Source organism: Macaca nemestrina, chromosome 13 (genome assembly GCF_043159975.1).
Source record: "Macaca nemestrina isolate mMacNem1 chromosome 13, mMacNem.hap1, whole genome shotgun sequence".
Taxonomy (NCBI): Eukaryota; Metazoa; Chordata; class Mammalia; order Primates; family Cercopithecidae; genus Macaca; species Macaca nemestrina.
This window is the reverse complement of record NC_092137.1, coordinates 17,495,515-17,513,061: the sequence shown is the minus strand read 5'-3', so window position 1 is coordinate 17,513,061 and position 17,547 is coordinate 17,495,515. Positions and strand designations below refer to the sequence as shown.

Below are 17,547 nucleotides of genomic sequence, written 5' to 3'. Positions count from 1 at the left end.
AATTTTATCCACAATATTTGAGAAGAAATCCCCACAGCCCATAGTAAACTATTTTTTTTTAGTCTTAAGTGAAGAATAATAATTATCCGGATAATAATTTCCACACAGTTTTTCCTCAGATAGTCAGACTGTTAAATACTGGTGGCTTTCCCCCACCAAACACACTTTATTAGTGAAGTGGAAATATTAATATAATCTTAAATGCCGCTGGAATGATTAAAAAATTTTTCCATACACAGAGAGATTTGGTCTGGTGCTGACAGAACTACACGATTTTACTGGCGAGTCACTCGAGCGTTGTGGAGATGCCGTTTCTGAGGTAAACAAAATTTTAGAATTTAGAAAATAAAGTTGTTACCATTCACAAATTTTGTTTAAGTGAGAGATTCTAACTTTTCCCCTTCGTTCTACCAGAGAGAAAAAAGCCTTTAGACTCGCTACAGTCGTGGCATCAGAAAAAGGCGCTAAAAAGAGACAATGTAACGGCCCAGGGTGCTCGGAACTTCAGTGGGGAGACAACCGGAGCGCGTGGGTGGGGGAAGGGAGAGGCGGGGCTGAGGATGGCGAGCGGGGCTGAGGGTGGCGGGCGAGGCTGAGGGTGGCGGGCGGGGCTGAGGCTGGGGCTGTGGAGGGGCGGATTCGGGGTGGGGCAAACCCTGAGATCAGGCTGAGACCAGGCTCTGAGGGGCGGCTCGGGGGCGTGACCAGGGTGGCCCGCCCTCCTTATTTAAAGAGTGGAGCGCCGCCGGAACCTCGGAGAGATTCTTTCTGTTAGCTGTCGTGTCGCTCACTCAGCCCACGCCTCGGATGGCCGAGCTCAGAAAGCCTACCTCCTCTTTAACGCCTCCTGAGGACTCGGATTCCCAACCACCCAGTAGCAAGCGGCTCTGTCTTGAGGAGCCTGGCGGTGTCTCTAAGGCGGGCTGGCGACTGCCTCTGGTGCCTCGCTTGTCTGAGGTGGAAAAAATCTGGGAGTTGTCGCCTAGACCCTTCAAGGGACTCTTTGTTTCAACGAATGCGATTTTTGATAACTCCACAGACTCGTGTGTGGAGAAATCAGTCAGTGGGAAGCAGATATGTAACCTGGGATGCCCAAATCTCAAATTCCAGATGAGTAGCTGTTTGCAGTCTCCCCCCTCACAAAGTCCTGATTCTGATTTGAGGGCTTCAGGAAGGTCTGAGGCAGGACTGCGTGACACAGAGGCTTTCAGTGTGCACCACAGTGATAGCTCCAAAGCAGGGTTTAGTCAACTTCTGCCCAGCACCTCTATACACGATATTCATGGAATTAGAAATGAGAATCGAAAACAACAGTTTGTCCAAGGAAGAGACAATGTTCACAAAGAAAATCCATTTTTAGATGTTAACTTTTACAAGGAAACTAAATCACCATTTCATGAAATTAAGAACAGATGTAAAGCTGACAGTGTTATGCCATCAAATAAAAGAGAAAATAACATTTCATCATCGGTACTAAAAATATCAAAATCTCAAAACCAGCCCAGCTTGGAAATTGCCAAACCTAGCTATTTTAGAGATAGCAGCACAATAAGTGTCCCTCAGTTTCCAACGGACTTAAATAGCAAAATGTCCTCTGTCTATTTAAAGGAAATAGCGAAGAAAAAGAATGACAAAAAAGAGGCATATGTTAGGGATTTCACAAACATTTACTGGTCCCAAAATAGACCTGATGTTAAGAAGCAAAAGTTACAGAATGATAAAGTTGTAGAAGCGGAAAATATTTTTTCCGAATGTTATGAAAATGACTACGCATCACTCAGCAGCCAAAATACTTGTAAGAGAAAAGACTTGATCAGTTCAAACTACTGTAACTACCGTAGTATCAAATGTGATGTAAGAGACTCTAGAAAGAATTTTGCTATACTAGAAAATGCAAATTGGGAGGAAGCAGAATGTCTGGACAGTTACATACCTACCAGGTTGGACAAATCTCAAAACTGGGACTGTAACGTTAGACATATTTTGAGAAGAAATAGAGGAAATTGTTGGATTATAAGTAATTACAAGATTAAATGTGAAAATATGAAAAAAACTGAAGAAAAATGGAATTGGCTATTATTATCAGAAATAGACCTTTTAAGCAAGGAAGATTACCGCTGTACAAAAGTCATGAATGTACATGAAGAACAATCAAAGTTTCTCATAAGAGAAATATTAGGTAGTCAAATAGCTTTAATAATGACTGTTTGGCTAAATGGTAAAGGAAAAAATGATAATACTGTACAGTTGAGATACAATGCTACACAAAAAGTCTTTCACGTGAACAACCCTTTTGAAAGTTTCATTGTAGAAATTTTTTATTTCCATAAAAGTATTTCAGGAAATCAAAAAGATAATAGTATTTTAACCTGCTATAACATTTTGAAGTGTAAAAAGGAAATTGGTAAAATTGGTATTCAAAATCTAATAACCAGAAACATGAATACAAATATAAAGAATGGACTTTTAAGCATATATTTACAAGACAGTGTTTCAGAACCTTTAGATATTATATTGAAAACTAACATAGCTTTTTTGCTTAATAACTTTGACTCTTTAACAAGAATTGAAAATGATTTTGAATTAGAAGAGGAATGCATTTTCAAGTGGATGCTTTATTTGAAGTATCCAAAAAATATTATAATGGAAAATTATACTGCATATCTAGCAAGGATTTTAACTTCTTCAAGACTATTAGAAGATAATATGAAACCTATGTTAAAGAAAAGGAAGTTATTTAGAATTGAACACGTTTTTGAAAAGTCTAAGAAAAAATCCATTAATTCCTTCAGTACGACAACTCAAAATACAAGTTTGTCAATTTTTGAATCATATGAAAAAATTCCCCTTTTAATGGACTTTGATGACATGGAAGAAATTTCTTTAATAAGAGAAATTACTTGTCGGAATATGAGTTGTCCTCAACAACTCATGAATGTGGAAAATTGGGCTCACTATAGTTCTAGTACTATTAAAACATCTGTTAAGTCTTGTTCTCAATTTATACAGAACAACCATGGATATATGAATGAAAATTTTTATGAAGTAAATATGCACGGACAAGATTTAAATATGGAAAGAAAACAGGGACATAATATCAGTAGCTTTAATTGTGAGCACATATTTGAAGGTTTCTGCAATGTTAGGCAACAGGCCATACCAAGAAGCCACAACACAATCCATAATGAAGAGACTCATACCATTTCTATAACTCAAGTACTAAATTTTTGTAACTTGTTAAGTGAAATAGAAGAAAAAAAATATGACTTAATTTTGAAAGAGGAAGTAAAAGTCACAGCTGAAAGTTTAACCAATAGTTTCCAAATTCACAAAGATACTAAGATAGAAAAGGAAGAGAAAGATAGTTTTTTTCCAATGGATGATATGTTTTCTGTACAGTCAGTCTCATTAATAAGTAGGGAAGTAAATGTGGAAGAAAATAAATACCTTAATCAAAATTATGTAACAGATAGAAATGAATATGAGAGTATTTTGCCAGAAAGGGAGATAGCTAATTCAAAGGATCTTCGTAGAAAGAATGACTCTGTATTATATGTTAATCATCAGTTTGAAACTGGTCTGAGTGAAGGGAATGATGAATGTTTTCAGGACTTAGCTGCTAAATATTTATCAACAGAAGCTCTGACAATAGTAAAAGATTTTGAGATGAAGAGAAAATTTGATTTAGTACTTGAAGAACTTCGTATGTTTCATGAAATTAGTAAGGAAAATGAAATTCTAAGCACTGTGGAAACAAACAATGGGCAAGAAAATTACTTTGGAGAAAATGATGCTGAGGAGGTAAAAATGGAGACAGAAAAAGATTTGAAAATGGTTGTAGTCAACAAAATAAATGCATCTTCCTCGTTCTGTGATACTACAGCAGGTCCTAATACGTGTAAAAGTCACCAAAGTTTATTTAAATGGAAAACTGTACCCAATAATGGAGAACAGGAAGTTCCTGAGAGTTGTTATCCAAGTACATCAGAGGAAGAATTACTTTATTCTACTTCTGAGGAAGGTATGAAATTCATTTTAAAACATTCTTTCTCATGCTAGAAAAATTACTGCTTTTTTCTATGTAGGCCAAATGTATAATTCTGACAAAAAAGAAGGAAGGTAGAGATAAAATGCAAGACAATGTTTATTGATGCAGACTATTTTCTTTTTTCTTTCTTCCCCCCACCCCCTCCCCCAGCAAGAAGCCATAGCTTTATTTATGATAGAAACAATACAAATTTCAAAGCAAGCTGCAGTTACTCCTTGGAAACACCAAAAAAAAAAAAAAAAAAAGTTGTTTTCACATGGTTACATTGTTAATTCCACAATAGCATTTACCATATCATTACTTGTACTTCAGGGTCAGGACTCGAACTGCCTTTGGTCTCAACACATTTGCTTCTGACATGACCAATTCTATGTCCTTAACTTCTTTTTTTTTGAGACAGAGTCGAGCTCTGTGGCCCAGGCTGGAGTGCAGTAGCACCATCTTGCCTCACTGCAACCTCTGCCTCCTGGGTTCAAGTGATTCTCCTGCCTTAGCCTCCCGAGTAGCTGGGATTACAGGTGCCTGCCACCACACCCAGCTAATTTTTGTATTTTTAGTAGAGATGGGGGCTTCACCGTGTTGGCCTGGCTGGTCTCCAGCTCCTGGCCTCGTGATCCACCCATCTTGGGCTCCCAAAGCGCGGGGATTTTAAGCGTGAGCCACTGCGCCGGCCTTATGTCCTTAACTTCCACACCTGTTTCATCAACCTCTTCCTCTTCACTCTCCTCTTGTACAGTTGGAGTCTGTGTGTTTTCTTGAATGTTTGAGACAGCTTCACCTTGAACTTTGACACAGCTTCACCTTGAACTTTGAATTTCTCAGCAGCTGCTAGCTGGGTGCACAGTATTTTCTCATAAAGATGTATTCAAATGTTCAAAAATATACTGAAGTTGAAGGAAACAAGTTAATTTTAAAAAGGAGCTTTGAAGAGTCCTACTTCATTTTTCTAAATATTAGGAGCCAACTGAAGGAAATATTTTGTTTATACTGTTGTTATTTTATATAAAAGTTATTTTTTGCTGTAACATACCATTCTTTATTTTCAGATTGTGAAACACCTTTACCTAAAAGACCTGCTTTTCTCCCTGATGAATGTAAAGAAGAATTTAAATATTTATTGAGAGGAGGTAACATTGTGGTTACTTTTTAGGATACCTTCTAAGATGATTATTGCATTGTGGTATTTTTAGTATGAGGAAAGTATAGATATTCATGTTGTTCAAAATAAATACAAAGTTTTAGCACTTTTTAAAAGCATTAATATTATACTAATAAATTCTAATAATTAAAAATTGGGTAACAGTTAAAATGCTATTTAGAATATTATTGGGAAATGCATTCTGCAAAACTATGTTCAGATATTTGTATTGATGTTTTAAAATGACTATATGTTAAGTGTTGTATATGCCTAGTTTACACATCTAATATATGCAATATTTACAAAACCAAAAAAGATATTTAGATAACTTGGGTTTCCATTGATGAGATGTTACTCCCAATTATCTATCTATCTATCTATCTATCTATCTATCTATCTATCTATCTAAATATATATAGACAACATTGAGCATAGAGAACATGCTGTATGCTTTTCATTGCTATGAAGATTTTATATGGACATTTTATTATGCAAGTAAAAAATATTTGCCATTTAGTCATGTTAACATGATTTTTGACTGATGTTTATACTTTTGGTTACATTAAAAATACAACTAGGCCGGGCATGATTACTCACGCATGTAATCCCAGCACTTTGGGAGGCTGAGGTGGGCAGATCACGAGGTCAGGAGATCCAGACCATCCTGCCTAACACGGTGAAACCCCATCTCTACTAAAAATACAAAACATTAGCCAGGCGTGATAGTGGGCACCTGTAGTCCCAGCTACTTGGGAGGCTGAGGCAGGAGAATGGCGTGAACCTGGGAGGCGGAGCTTGCAGTGAGCCTAGATTGAGCCGCTGCACTCCAGCCTGGGCGACAGAGTGACATTCTGTCTCAAAGAAACCAAAAACCAAAAAACCAAAAAACACTAAAGAAAAATTAAACAATGAACTTTATCTTTTGCCCAGTAGATCTACAATATCAGAATAAAACACAGTATGTCTAACATTCATTTCACCTTGTGGTACCAAGAGTGTAGGGTAGTGGTAGGATTGAAATTATGGAACTAGGTAAAGTTATAATCCCATCAGAAATTTCTGGTATTATACAACATGGTTAGATCTAAAAAGAGTAACATTGTAGGTTAAATATAGTTACTAAGACATCTTAAGTCATGCATCATGTCTCAAAACATTTTTTCTGAGTTCTCATAGTCAGCAGAATGTTACCTCTGATACTTTTATTGTCACCTCAGAATTGTATCTTTTCCTCTTTTCTTAGCTTACAATGTAATAGTTTTAAAGATTAATCAAAACACTGGAAGATCAAAAGCCCACAGGTAGTCTGTTCTCCCCGGAATGAAGGAAATAACTGATGGAACAATACTCCTTGAGTCAAAAAATAGGATGGCAAGACCTAGCCTGGAAAGGATAGGGTTTGCTTCTTCTAGGGCAGAAAGAAAGGAAGAAATTGGCTTAGCAATATATTTTGATATAGAATAAAGGAAGCTTGGGAGTATATATTCATGATTATAATTGTGATAATAAAATAGATGTAGGAGGAGGATAAAGAATGTGTGCACATTGGAAAAGCAATCATTACATTTGTTTCAAATATCTAAACCCATATAGCAATGTGATTCTGCCTTCACAAGTTAAAGTGACTTGTTGTGAAATGTGAAAAATATTGTATGAATTCAGCCAGAATTATTTAATACTATGTTAGGATGGCAGTCTTGGATTCACTTTCAAAGGGCACAAAAGTTGAGTGATCTTCCTGAGGCTTGTTAAAATCCACAGTAAGAGAAAAGTTGGAAGATCCTGGGGAATGGAGTTAATATGAATGGATTTTAATGATCTGCCTAGTTAGAGTGGGAGCCTGCTTATACACAGTCATTTTAAAGGCATCAGAAAGATCCCAGTTATCCTGAAAAGTTTTGATACCCACCCACCTGCCATCATGATGCCTCTTCTCTTAACGTTTCCATTGACTACTAAATGTCTTCAGTGGATCCCTTCTCTCTTTCCATCTCTCTCTTCTCTCTGTGGTGTGAAGGCAAGTACGGTACTGAAATTATTTTGAGCACGTGTTATATGCCAACCAGTCAGTTCACCCGTGCTTTATATATCATTTAGACCAATGGGGGATCTTGTGATCCAACAGTGTTGTCTTATTTAAATGATCCTTTTGTGTTCAAAGTTTTTAAAAGATCTAGCAATAATGTATTTTTCTTTAACCTTTTATAATTTTCTAATTTTAATATTGAATCAAATATAATAAACTGATTTATATCTATTTTGTGTTGTTTTTCTCCCTATTTATTATACATGTAGTTTAATTTCGTATTCTACTTCATTAAGGTTTACATAGATACACACAGATTCTTTTTGGTTCAGGTTAGTAAAAATCACGCTACTAACCTTTTGTGAGATTTAACATTTGATTACACTGTTTTTGGTATAACAGGCTATTATATTGAGGTCATAAAGATTCACTAAAATTTGATTTACATGTTTGGTTTTACATATGTACCTCACAGTTTATTAAAAAACCCCTGAAAGTTAGAGATATTGTATTTTATTATAAGAGGTAGTTGACTTTACATAACTGATTTAGTAACAGATGTGTGTATCTCCATGAACTGTTTTGGACATCTTCGAAAATGGTATAGTATGATGTTAAAGAACAATTTCTAACTCAAAGCCCTCTATTGATGCATAATAGATGGAGTACATTTGTGTTCTATTACTGACAATGACCTCCATTAGAAACCAAACATAACCATTAACAATACAGCATAGTTGTTTAGCTACCAATAGGAAAAATGACCGGTGTTTAAAGCTACAACATCAAGTTGGTTTTAAAACCTATACGGTGTTGTTGTGATTGTTGTTAAGGTAGACTGCCTGATTGGAATGTTGAATTTATTTAGTTGCTGTGTTTTATGGGGCAAGTTACTTAACTTTTTGTGCTTATGTTTTTCATGTTTTAAAACTGGAGCTAGAATTAAATAAAATAATGCATTTAAAGTATAGTGCCTGGCACATAAATAATAAGTGCTCAGTAAATATTCAGTAAATGTTGCTAATATGATGATTAGAAGTAAAGATTTTTAGGCATAGAAACTTGATAATTTTTACTCTTTTATTGTCTTATATTTTTAGGTAGTCACTTCCCACATGGCATTTCAAGAGTACGACCTCTTAAGACATGCAGTAGGCCAATCAGGATTGGTTTGTCAAGAAAAGCAAGGATTAAACAACTTCATCCTTATCTGAAACAAATGTGTTATGGAAACTTAAAAGAAAAGTTTTGACTTTCATATTTCAAAATATTTTACAACATCTAGAAATGTTTTGTCTTCTTTGGATAAATGTTCTTCTAGCTTGGGGGCTTGGGGCTTGCTTTATTATAAAGTGGAGAATATTTTTTTTGAGTGTATAAATTATTGTATTACCTTTAAAAGTTATAAAATATTTTATGGATTTTCGTGTCATTGAAAAATGTACACATTAAAGCCATTTCATGATTGGATAAAACATGTTGACTTATTAGTTTTCATGATATATGCATGTAATCCTTTTGTGGAGAAAATTGATAGCCTTTATTTTCTAAAAAGGATCTGTGGCTCATCATGAACTACTGTTCTAATCCACTTCCCCCATTTTTCAGGTGAAAAAATAGAGGTACAGAGGGGATGAATAAGCTTTTCAGTGTCACAGAATTTGTATTAAGATTGGAATAAAGACTCTCTCCTCTGTAACATTCTTTCTCACTTTTTTCTGCGTTCACTTTCCAATCTTTATCTTTTCTTCCAGAGTCTATCTTTGACCCCAGAGCAGAGTTATGATTATGTAGTTAATAATATTAATTTGTTCATTCATGGAACAAATATACTGTAATACTCCTACTATTGTCTTTGGCTCAGTGATAGAATAAAGAAGACATGTGTAAGACCTTGCTTTATGGAGCTTACTTTCTATGCTTGACATTGGTAGAAAAATGTAGGATATACATAATTTAAATATCAGTAGAATAAAATATACTTTAGACAGAGAAATAACAAAAAATGGGCTAGTTAGCAAAATGTAAGGAAAGAAAGGAGCATCAAGAAAGCATAAAAACAAAGCATCTGATAGCAGAAGGAGGACTAAATGTATTAATTCACAAAATAGATTTGACTGGATGAAATTATCTTACTACAAGCAAACATTCTCAGACGTACTGAAAACCACCTCAAATTTGGCTCTCTTCATTAATTTCCATCCCCCACCATATACTTTCCAATTTCAATATCTTAGTCTAATTTTTCTTCTGCCCTCATAGAACTCATTACCTTCTTAAACTGTAATTTATACCTTGCTAGAATATAAGCTCCTTGAAGGCAGAATTCTTTTCTTTTCCCCACTGATATATCCCAAGTGTCTAGAACAGTATGCCCCCCGTCAATACTCCTATTATTTGCCTGCCTAAAGAAACAAATTTCTACTCCAGTCTCATACTAGCTATGTTTTTTTTTTTTTTTTTTTTTTTTTTTTTTTTTTTGAGACTGAGTCTGGCTCTGTCGCCCAGGCTGGAGTGCAGTGGCCGGATCTCAGCTCACTGCAAGCTCCACCTCCCGGGTTTACGCCATTCTCCTGCCTCAGCCTCCGGAGTAGCTGGGACCACGGGCGCCCGCCACCTCGCCCGGCTAGTTTTTTGCATTTTTTAGTAGAGACGGCGTTTCACCGTGTTAGCCAGGATGGTCTCGATCTCCTGACCTAGTGATCCGCCCGTCTCAGCCTCCCAAAGTGCTGGGATTACAGGCTTGAGCCACCGCGCCCTGCTTTTTTGAATTCTTAATAGCTTTATGCCCCTGGGCAAGGTCCTCATTTCTAAAAAGGGGATAATGTTATCTCCTGGGATTATTGTGAGGATTAAATAAACTAATACATACCACGTATTGTAACAGCTCTGATACACAGTAACTACTCAATAAGGAGTACTTACTGATACACAGCAACTACTCAGTAGTTAATAACTATTTAGAATGTTTGACTTTTCTTGAAATTTTGTTCTGGATTTTGCATTAGATTATTTTCAGAAGTATGCTATTCTTATGAGTTTTATAAAAATGTTTCTTTTTTTCCCTAAAAGGTCCTGCCTTCCCTCTTCCTTCTTTTTATTATTATTAGCCCCATGTTGGATTTTTCTGTAGTCATACAAGGTAAATCTCATCACAATCAAGATCTGTCTTCACAACTTTAGTCCTTTGCCCTGTTCTCTGTCACTCTGTGTGAATATTTAATTTTGTTCTCAGGTCTGTATCTCTAGGACAGGTTTATATGCTTCTAGTCTTTTTTTTTTTTTTTTTTTTTTTTTTGAGACGGAGTCTCGCTCTGTCGCCCAGGCTGGAGTGCAGTGGCCGGATCTCAGCTCACTGCAAGCTCCGCCTCCCGGGTTCACGCCATTCTCCTGCCTCAGCCTCCCGAGTAGCTGGGACTGCAGGCGCCCGCCACCTCGCCCGGCTAGTTTTTTGTATTTTTTAGTAGAGACGGGGTTTCACCGTGTTAGCCAGGATGGTCTCGATCTCCTGACCTAGTGATCCACCCGTCTCGGCCTCCCAAAGTGCTGGGATTACAGGCTTGAGCCACCGCGCCCGGCCTATGCTTCTAGTCTTATTCCTAGTACCACAAAGGCTTTTATGGATACTTTTATCCTTTCTCTAATAAAGAGCATATTCACTTACAACCACTCAATGCTGGTTCTTTCATATTCTGAACTGATTGAACATGTGGCAAGTTTAAACTCCTAACACACACTGTGCTGCTTACAATGGTTTTCCATGCCACTGCCCTATTACTAGCTTTGATCACTAGAGCTTTTCTTCTAGGGATGACACCTCCCCAGATGCAAAACTTACTCCTGCTAGTGTAATTCCTCAAGCACTTCTTCCTCAACTACCTCCAACCAAATACACAACATAAGCACCAGGACCTTCCCCCTCCTGCCCAGTTCTGTGAGTTATTTTCTCCAGAAACAGAAAGTTGGAGGATAGGAGGAAGGCAACATTTTAGCTCTTGTGTTTTTGCGTCTTCTTCATAGCCAGGTTTGGAAAGGCTGCATGGGATCTGTGATAGAAGACATTTTAAACTGATATCCATCCTCTCTCCACCTTTTTCTTTTTTATCTTTGCTCTTAAAATGTAAAAGTCGAGTGCTTTCATATCAGAGGAAATATTTAAATGATGAAAAGCCACTTTAAAAACTACTTGCTTTTATTCAACCTTAGACTAAATCTCTGTGTTACTTCAGTTTAAAGTTACAAGCTTCTGGATCCATAACTGTGAGCATGAGAAGAGAAGCAGAGCCTTATATTAAATCAGCTTGAAAAAGTGCTGTGGATAGTCTGTACCTTAAGTATGCAAATCTCTGAGTTAATATTACCTGTTTAACCTTATTTAGTTAAGTAAAATGGAAAACAAAATATGCAATAAAGTTGATCTTTAGTTCCATCTAAATTGCCACATAAAAGAATGTTTCTAGAGTCAGTCACCATTTTGGGAAATCTTTTTAATAACACAAGGCATTACACATTTACATTGACACATAATTGTGGCAGAGTTTATCCTGCTAAAAATAATCTTTTGGATTAAACGGAATAGGATATCAGGATCTGAAATTATATTTTTCCCATTTTGTTGTAAAACATATCATTATTTGAAACTATCCTTGCTAGATAAGCCTATTTAACATATTATTTTAAAAGCACAGCATATTCAGAAAGGAACAGTCAGTAAACCATACCTCCTATCCAGGCAATGGGCAAAAAATAAACTCAAGATCTAAAGGTCTCTGTAATTTCTTCTGTAATTTTATAATTTGGAGACACTTGTAATTAAAAAAAAAAAAAAAAAAGGAAGTCTGTGGATCTCTTCCTTGAATTCAAGACTCATAACTTTTACTCAACCTCTCCACTGTGATGACTAATAGGCATTGCAAAGCTACTATGGCTGGCCCAAACTGAGCTTCTGATATTTGTTCCCAAACTCTTCCTTCCACAGTGTTTCTTATTTCAGTGAATGGCAATTCTATTCTTTTAGAGAAGAAATGCTGGAGTCATCCTTGACACTTATTTTTTTCTCATAACACATGGCTGGCCCATCAACCAATCCTATTGCCTTTAGCTTCTCTTGTCTGGATTATTGCAACTGAGTCCTAACTGATCTCCCTGCTTCAGTTCTTGCTCCCCTTCAGTTTATTCTGAACACAGTAGCCAGAATGATTCTTTAAAACGTAAGTTGTAGCATATCACAGTTCAGCTCAAAACCTTCCAAAGCCTTTCCATCTCACTCAGAATAGAAGCCAAAATTCTTACTTTCATGTATGAGGGCTACAATGATCTCACCTTCTCTTGCCTCCTTAAACTCTTCCCTGTATTTTCCCCTTGTTTATTCCTCTGAAATCACAATAGTCTTCCTGTTTCTTAGACACATTAGGCGTGCCCCTGACTCATGGCTTTTGCACTTACTTTCTTTTCCTGGAATGCTTATTCCTAGGATATCTGGATTGCTTGCCTTGTACCACCTTCCTAATAGCTTTATTCAAATGTCATCCTCTAAGTGTGGCCTTTCCTTCCTGCTAACATTCATCTTCCCTTTCCCTGCTTTCAGTTTTTCCTCCTTAATAATTTACTATGGACATATTACATATTTTACTTTTTATTTTGTTTATTTCCTGTCTTCCCCACTAGGTTTTAAACTCTGTGAGGGCAAAAGTCTTTTGTATTATGTTTATTGCTCTATCCCCAGTGCCTACGACAGTGCTTGACATAAGTATTCAATAAATGTTATTGAAAAAAAATTGAATAATGAGACCAATAGCAAGTATGTGTTAAACATGTCATGCTGAATAAACTTCTTCTTGAGTCATATAGCTTTATGCCCTCCTGGAATTTAAAGGTCTCTTCCTTCTTCTTTGCTATTCTCTTTTGTATTTTCTCCTTGAACCAGAGAAGTGAAAACAAACTTGGATCTAGATCATTTACTGTGTGTTCTTCAGGCATTTAGCTGCCTAACGTGTCTGAATTTAAAATTAGTCTTTTTTAATCAAGAAAAAAATAAGGCAAACCATAGTAAAATGTAGTATGTATTTAAAATTCAATGTCCTATCTCTTATGCCACTTAAAATCTTTGTAAATCACATCAGTATTTAAATTTTCTAATGGCCTTTTCCTTTTGTGTTAGTAAAAAACATCTATTAGAGTTTTCCAAATTTTTATTTTTGCCTTTTTACTTTTATAACTCCCCTTTAAACAGTCTTTTAAACTTTATTTACTGACTCATTTTTGAAAAGTTAATACCTAGACATGGTACAAAATACAAAGGATAAAGAACAAAAAAAGTAACAGTGAATATAAGTCCTTTGCTCTTTTTCCACACTCAACTTTTCAATTTCTGTTGATGGAAGAAACAATGGTCAACAGCTACTTGCTCCTATGAAAAAATAATATTTTATTATTAAAAAGCATAGAGGGTATTTTTAGTTATTATCTGTTTTATACCTATACTTTAAAATATGCATAATTGTCTTTGTATCTTACTTTTTCCTTAAATATATGTTTCTATAAATAAATTTGGTTATTTTGGTATACTTAACAAATTTATTAATTTATGCATTTTAGCATGTTACAATTTTAAGGTTATAAAACTTTTTTTCAATGTTAAGAAACAGAAACTTGAAAAGTAAACTGGGCTTAGTGAATCTGATATTTCCATTAAAATTACCTTAATTTCTATAGCAATTTTAGAAATTCTGATTTTTAACTATATCAAATATCTTTAACACTATCTTAACAAAGTATTTATATTCCAATAAATTCAATTTTATCTGTATGTTTAATTACATAGTCCATGTCTTCATTTTTAAAAAAAAAAACCTTTGTAATTGATTTTGCTGCCTGTGTAATTACCATTGCAATTTCTCTCCTCTATTTCACTACTATACATCCACTAGCTCAAATTCTTACTCAATTCTTTGTTAAGCTTTCATCTGTATGTACACACATTCTTTCTCCTCTCTGCTCAGAGTTTTTATCTCTTTGCCTGCCCTGCCTCCTCTCATCAGAAAGAATACTCTTAAAATGCAGAGGACTTTGGCCGTTTTTCAGTTTGCATTTTCTTTTATTTCTTTGTGTTGTTAGCTGCTTTCTATTCTTGAAACTTTCACTTTATGATGATACACTACCTTTTATTTTCCTAACAATTGTATCTCTTTTGCTTTCTAATCCTCAGATATAAAGAAACTTCAAAGTTTAGTCCATGGACTTTTGCTCTTTTTTTCTGTATTTTACACTTAGAAATCTCATTCATTTTTCATGGAATCATTTACTGCCTCTACATTTACCAACTCTACAGTTTTTGAAACAAATTATGTCTATTATATGTCTCTATATATCAATTATAACTCTACATCAACAAACTCTACTGCTTTGGAAACAAATTATATCTTTCAAATTCTAATTTTGGCAACATAACAATAATTTTAAAAAACTAATATTTATGAAATACATGCCATGGTCCAGGAGCTATTCTAAAATCTGTATAAAATAATAATTTAATCTTTAAATAACCTCACAGTCAGATACCATTACTATCTCCATCTTACATTGTGAGTTAAATAACTTGTCTAAGGTCACAAAGTATTATGTTATCAGAATTCAAACCCATGCAGTATGCTCTATGGCCAAAGCTCTTAACTGCTGTTATATTGTTCTGATTTCCACATTGCTATAGGTTAACAACTTCAACTCAGTTGTCTAAAATCTCATCAGTCATCATTCACTCTACCACCTGACATTTATTTTATACTGCCAAGTTCTGTTACTTCTTCCTTCAAAGGAACACTTAACCAATGCATCCTTCTTCATTCTTTAGAGCCTCTGTAAAATGGCCTTATCTAATATAACTTTCCAACTGGCTACCCCTCAACTTCCCTACAATTTGACTAGTCTATTAATGCACCACTTAATCCCAACTAATATTTTCCCATTTTGCTAATTTTTTCTTCTCCTGAGATGCACTTCTCTTTTACCTGTTTAAATCACACCTGTCCTTAAACTACCACCTTTATACTGATTTTCCCAACTGCTTGAACATTTTACGATTGTTAAGTCCTCTGAATAATGATAGTGCTTTCCTTTAAAATGCATCATCGAGCATTTATTACACCTACTTTTTTATCTTTTTTTTTTTCCTTTTTTTTTTTTTGAGATGGAGTCTTGCTCAGTCGCGCAGGCTGGAGGGCGGCGGCGCGATCTCGGCTCACTGCAAGCTCCGCCTCCCGGGTTCACGCCATTCTCCTGCCTCAGCCTCCCGAGTAGCTGGGACTACAGGCGCCCGCCACTACGCCTGGCTAATTTTTTTGTATTTTTAGTACAGACAGGGTTTCACCGGGTTAGCCAGGATAGTCTCGATCTCCTGATCTGGTGATCCGCCCGTCTCGGCCTCCCAAAGTGCTGGGATTACAGGCGTGAGCCACCGCGCCCGGCCTTTGTGTTTTATCTTTGCCTATCTAAGCTTGGGCATAGAGATCATTTTAGAAACCTTGCAGTCTCTAAAGCAGTGTATCAGAGCTTTATACTAAAGAAGTTTATTAATTATATTTGAATATTAATATAGCATTTATTTCATGGCATCTTATACTTGGCTTTATATTCTTATTGATAAATCTAGTAAGCTTATAGCTTTTTTTTTTTTTTGGTTTGCGGAAAAAAATGTAGCTAAATACAACGGGGATTTTTGGCATATTTTTGTCTTTGGCCTTTTCTTGCTGACCCTGTCTCCCTCGACTTCTTAGGTCAGCTTCAAAGCACAACCCCACTTTTTCCTCACATAGTTTGTATAAACGCCTTCTAATATGCCTAACACCTACTCAAATTGAGTTGTACACATTTTTTATCCACCAACAGTACTGATTTTAGACAAAACATTATGAAATATTTGTGTATTTTCATCAATAGGCAAAAATGAATGTTTCACAAAATAATTTTCCTGTCTTTTAAAATTTGCTGTACAAAAATAACACCTTGCAAATCTGCTACTCTTAACTGCTACCCTTCGAATAATTATCCTCATTATTACTGCCTTTATTATCAGTTATTAAGTGCCTTCATGTAAAAGGGCAACTTGCTAGAAGATATATAGTTATAGTGTCAATAAACAACATTTGGAGGCCACTTATTTGTAAGAACCAAGGGGTTCAGCTTGCAAGAACCAAAAACAGGACAAAGGGATATTTTTATAGCCCGCTGGGTGGATCAGTCTTCCAGCTGGTACTTCATTTTAAAATTACTTTATTTGCTTTTAAATTTTTTATTTACTTTTAATTTAGTGGCATGTTGCTCAAATATCTTAACATACTTTCACAAAATTTCTCTACACATATCAAATTCCTTCTTTTTTTCTTGCAAATGACAAACTACATGCTTATTGACAGAGAAATTTAATTTGTATGTGGCAGAGTAGTATAAAATTAGCTCAATGTATAATTTTGAGATATATACTGACTTATTTCTCTAAAAACTGATTTAATTTACATATAGTTTAAAAACTTTTATTTAACAATAACCTAGTTTTAACAGGAAATAAGTTTACTGAGCTATAGGCATTTTGATCAGAATATCATAAAGTAAGTTGGATCTAGGAATATTTTTGAGATATAACATTCTCATTTAGATTAAAATTCTTGTTAAAAAATGGCAGAGCACAGTTTTATAAACCATTAATGTTTTTTATAATAGTATCTTTAAAAAAAAATAGGCTTTGTTTATTAGAGTACTTTTAGGTTTACAAAAATATTAAACAGAAAATACAGAGTTCCCATATACTTTTCCCCAACTCTCCCTACCCTCCAGTTTCTCCCACTATTAACATTTTGCATTGGTGTAGTACCTAAGTTACCATTGATAAATCAATATTGATACATCATTATTAACTGAAGTTTATGGTTTACATTATGATTTGCTCTTTGCGTTATAAAGTTCTATGGATTTTGCCAAATGAATAATTTAATGCAACAGCCATTATGGCACCACACCAAATAGTTTCAGTGCTCTAAAAATTTCCTATGCTCCACATTCCTCCTCATTCCTACCCCAAACCTCTGCAACCCCTGACCTTTTTAATATCTCTATAGTTTTGTCTTTTCTAGAATGTCATACAGTTGGAAGCATACAGTATGTAGCCTTTCAGACCACCTTCTTCCACTTAGCAATATGCATCTAAGGCTCCCATAATACTAACTTTTCTAGTGGTGGATCTTCTCTTAGTAGAAGACTTATGTCTTAAATGCTGTATGCCTTAGCCTTTCATTATTACATTTTTTTCCCAAGGAACAAAACAATTACAGTTAACTTCAAATT

At 35.3% G+C, this 17,547-nt stretch overlaps 1 protein-coding gene across 2 annotated transcripts; it reads left to right on the top strand.

Annotated features, from left to right (window-relative positions):
- Window positions 1-691: 691 nt before the first annotated feature.
- On the top strand, window positions 692-9,109 carry LOC105486444 (RAD51 associated protein 2). Of its 2 annotated transcripts, XM_011749311.3 has the most exons (3): window positions 695-4,021; window positions 5,095-5,175; window positions 8,313-8,911. In XM_011749311.3, exons 1-3 carry the CDS (start codon window positions 808-810, stop codon window positions 8,462-8,464), a joined length of 3,447 nt encoding a protein of 1,148 aa, XP_011747613.2. In that variant the 5' UTR covers window positions 695-807; the 3' UTR covers window positions 8,465-8,911. The 2 variants fall into 2 exon arrangements, with proteins under 2 accessions (XP_024650050.2, XP_011747613.2); XM_024794282.2 differs by lacking the exon at window positions 5,095-5,175 and having other exon boundaries at window positions 692-4,021; window positions 8,313-9,109.
- Window positions 9,110-17,547: the final 8,438 nt, after the last annotated feature.

Bases quoted from the DNA above. Each gene is read 5' to 3' on its own strand.
- LOC105486444 (XM_011749311.3), top strand. From the start codon at position 808: ATGGCCGAGCTCAGAAAGCCTACCTCCTCTTTAACGCCTCCTGAGGAC. The intron at 4,022-5,094 runs GTATGAAATTCA...CTTTATTTTCAG, and splicing joins TTATTCTACTTCTGAGGAAG to ATTGTGAAACACCTTTACCT. The intron at 5,176-8,312 runs GTAACATTGTGG...TTATATTTTTAG, and splicing joins TAAATATTTATTGAGAGGAG to GTAGTCACTTCCCACATGGC.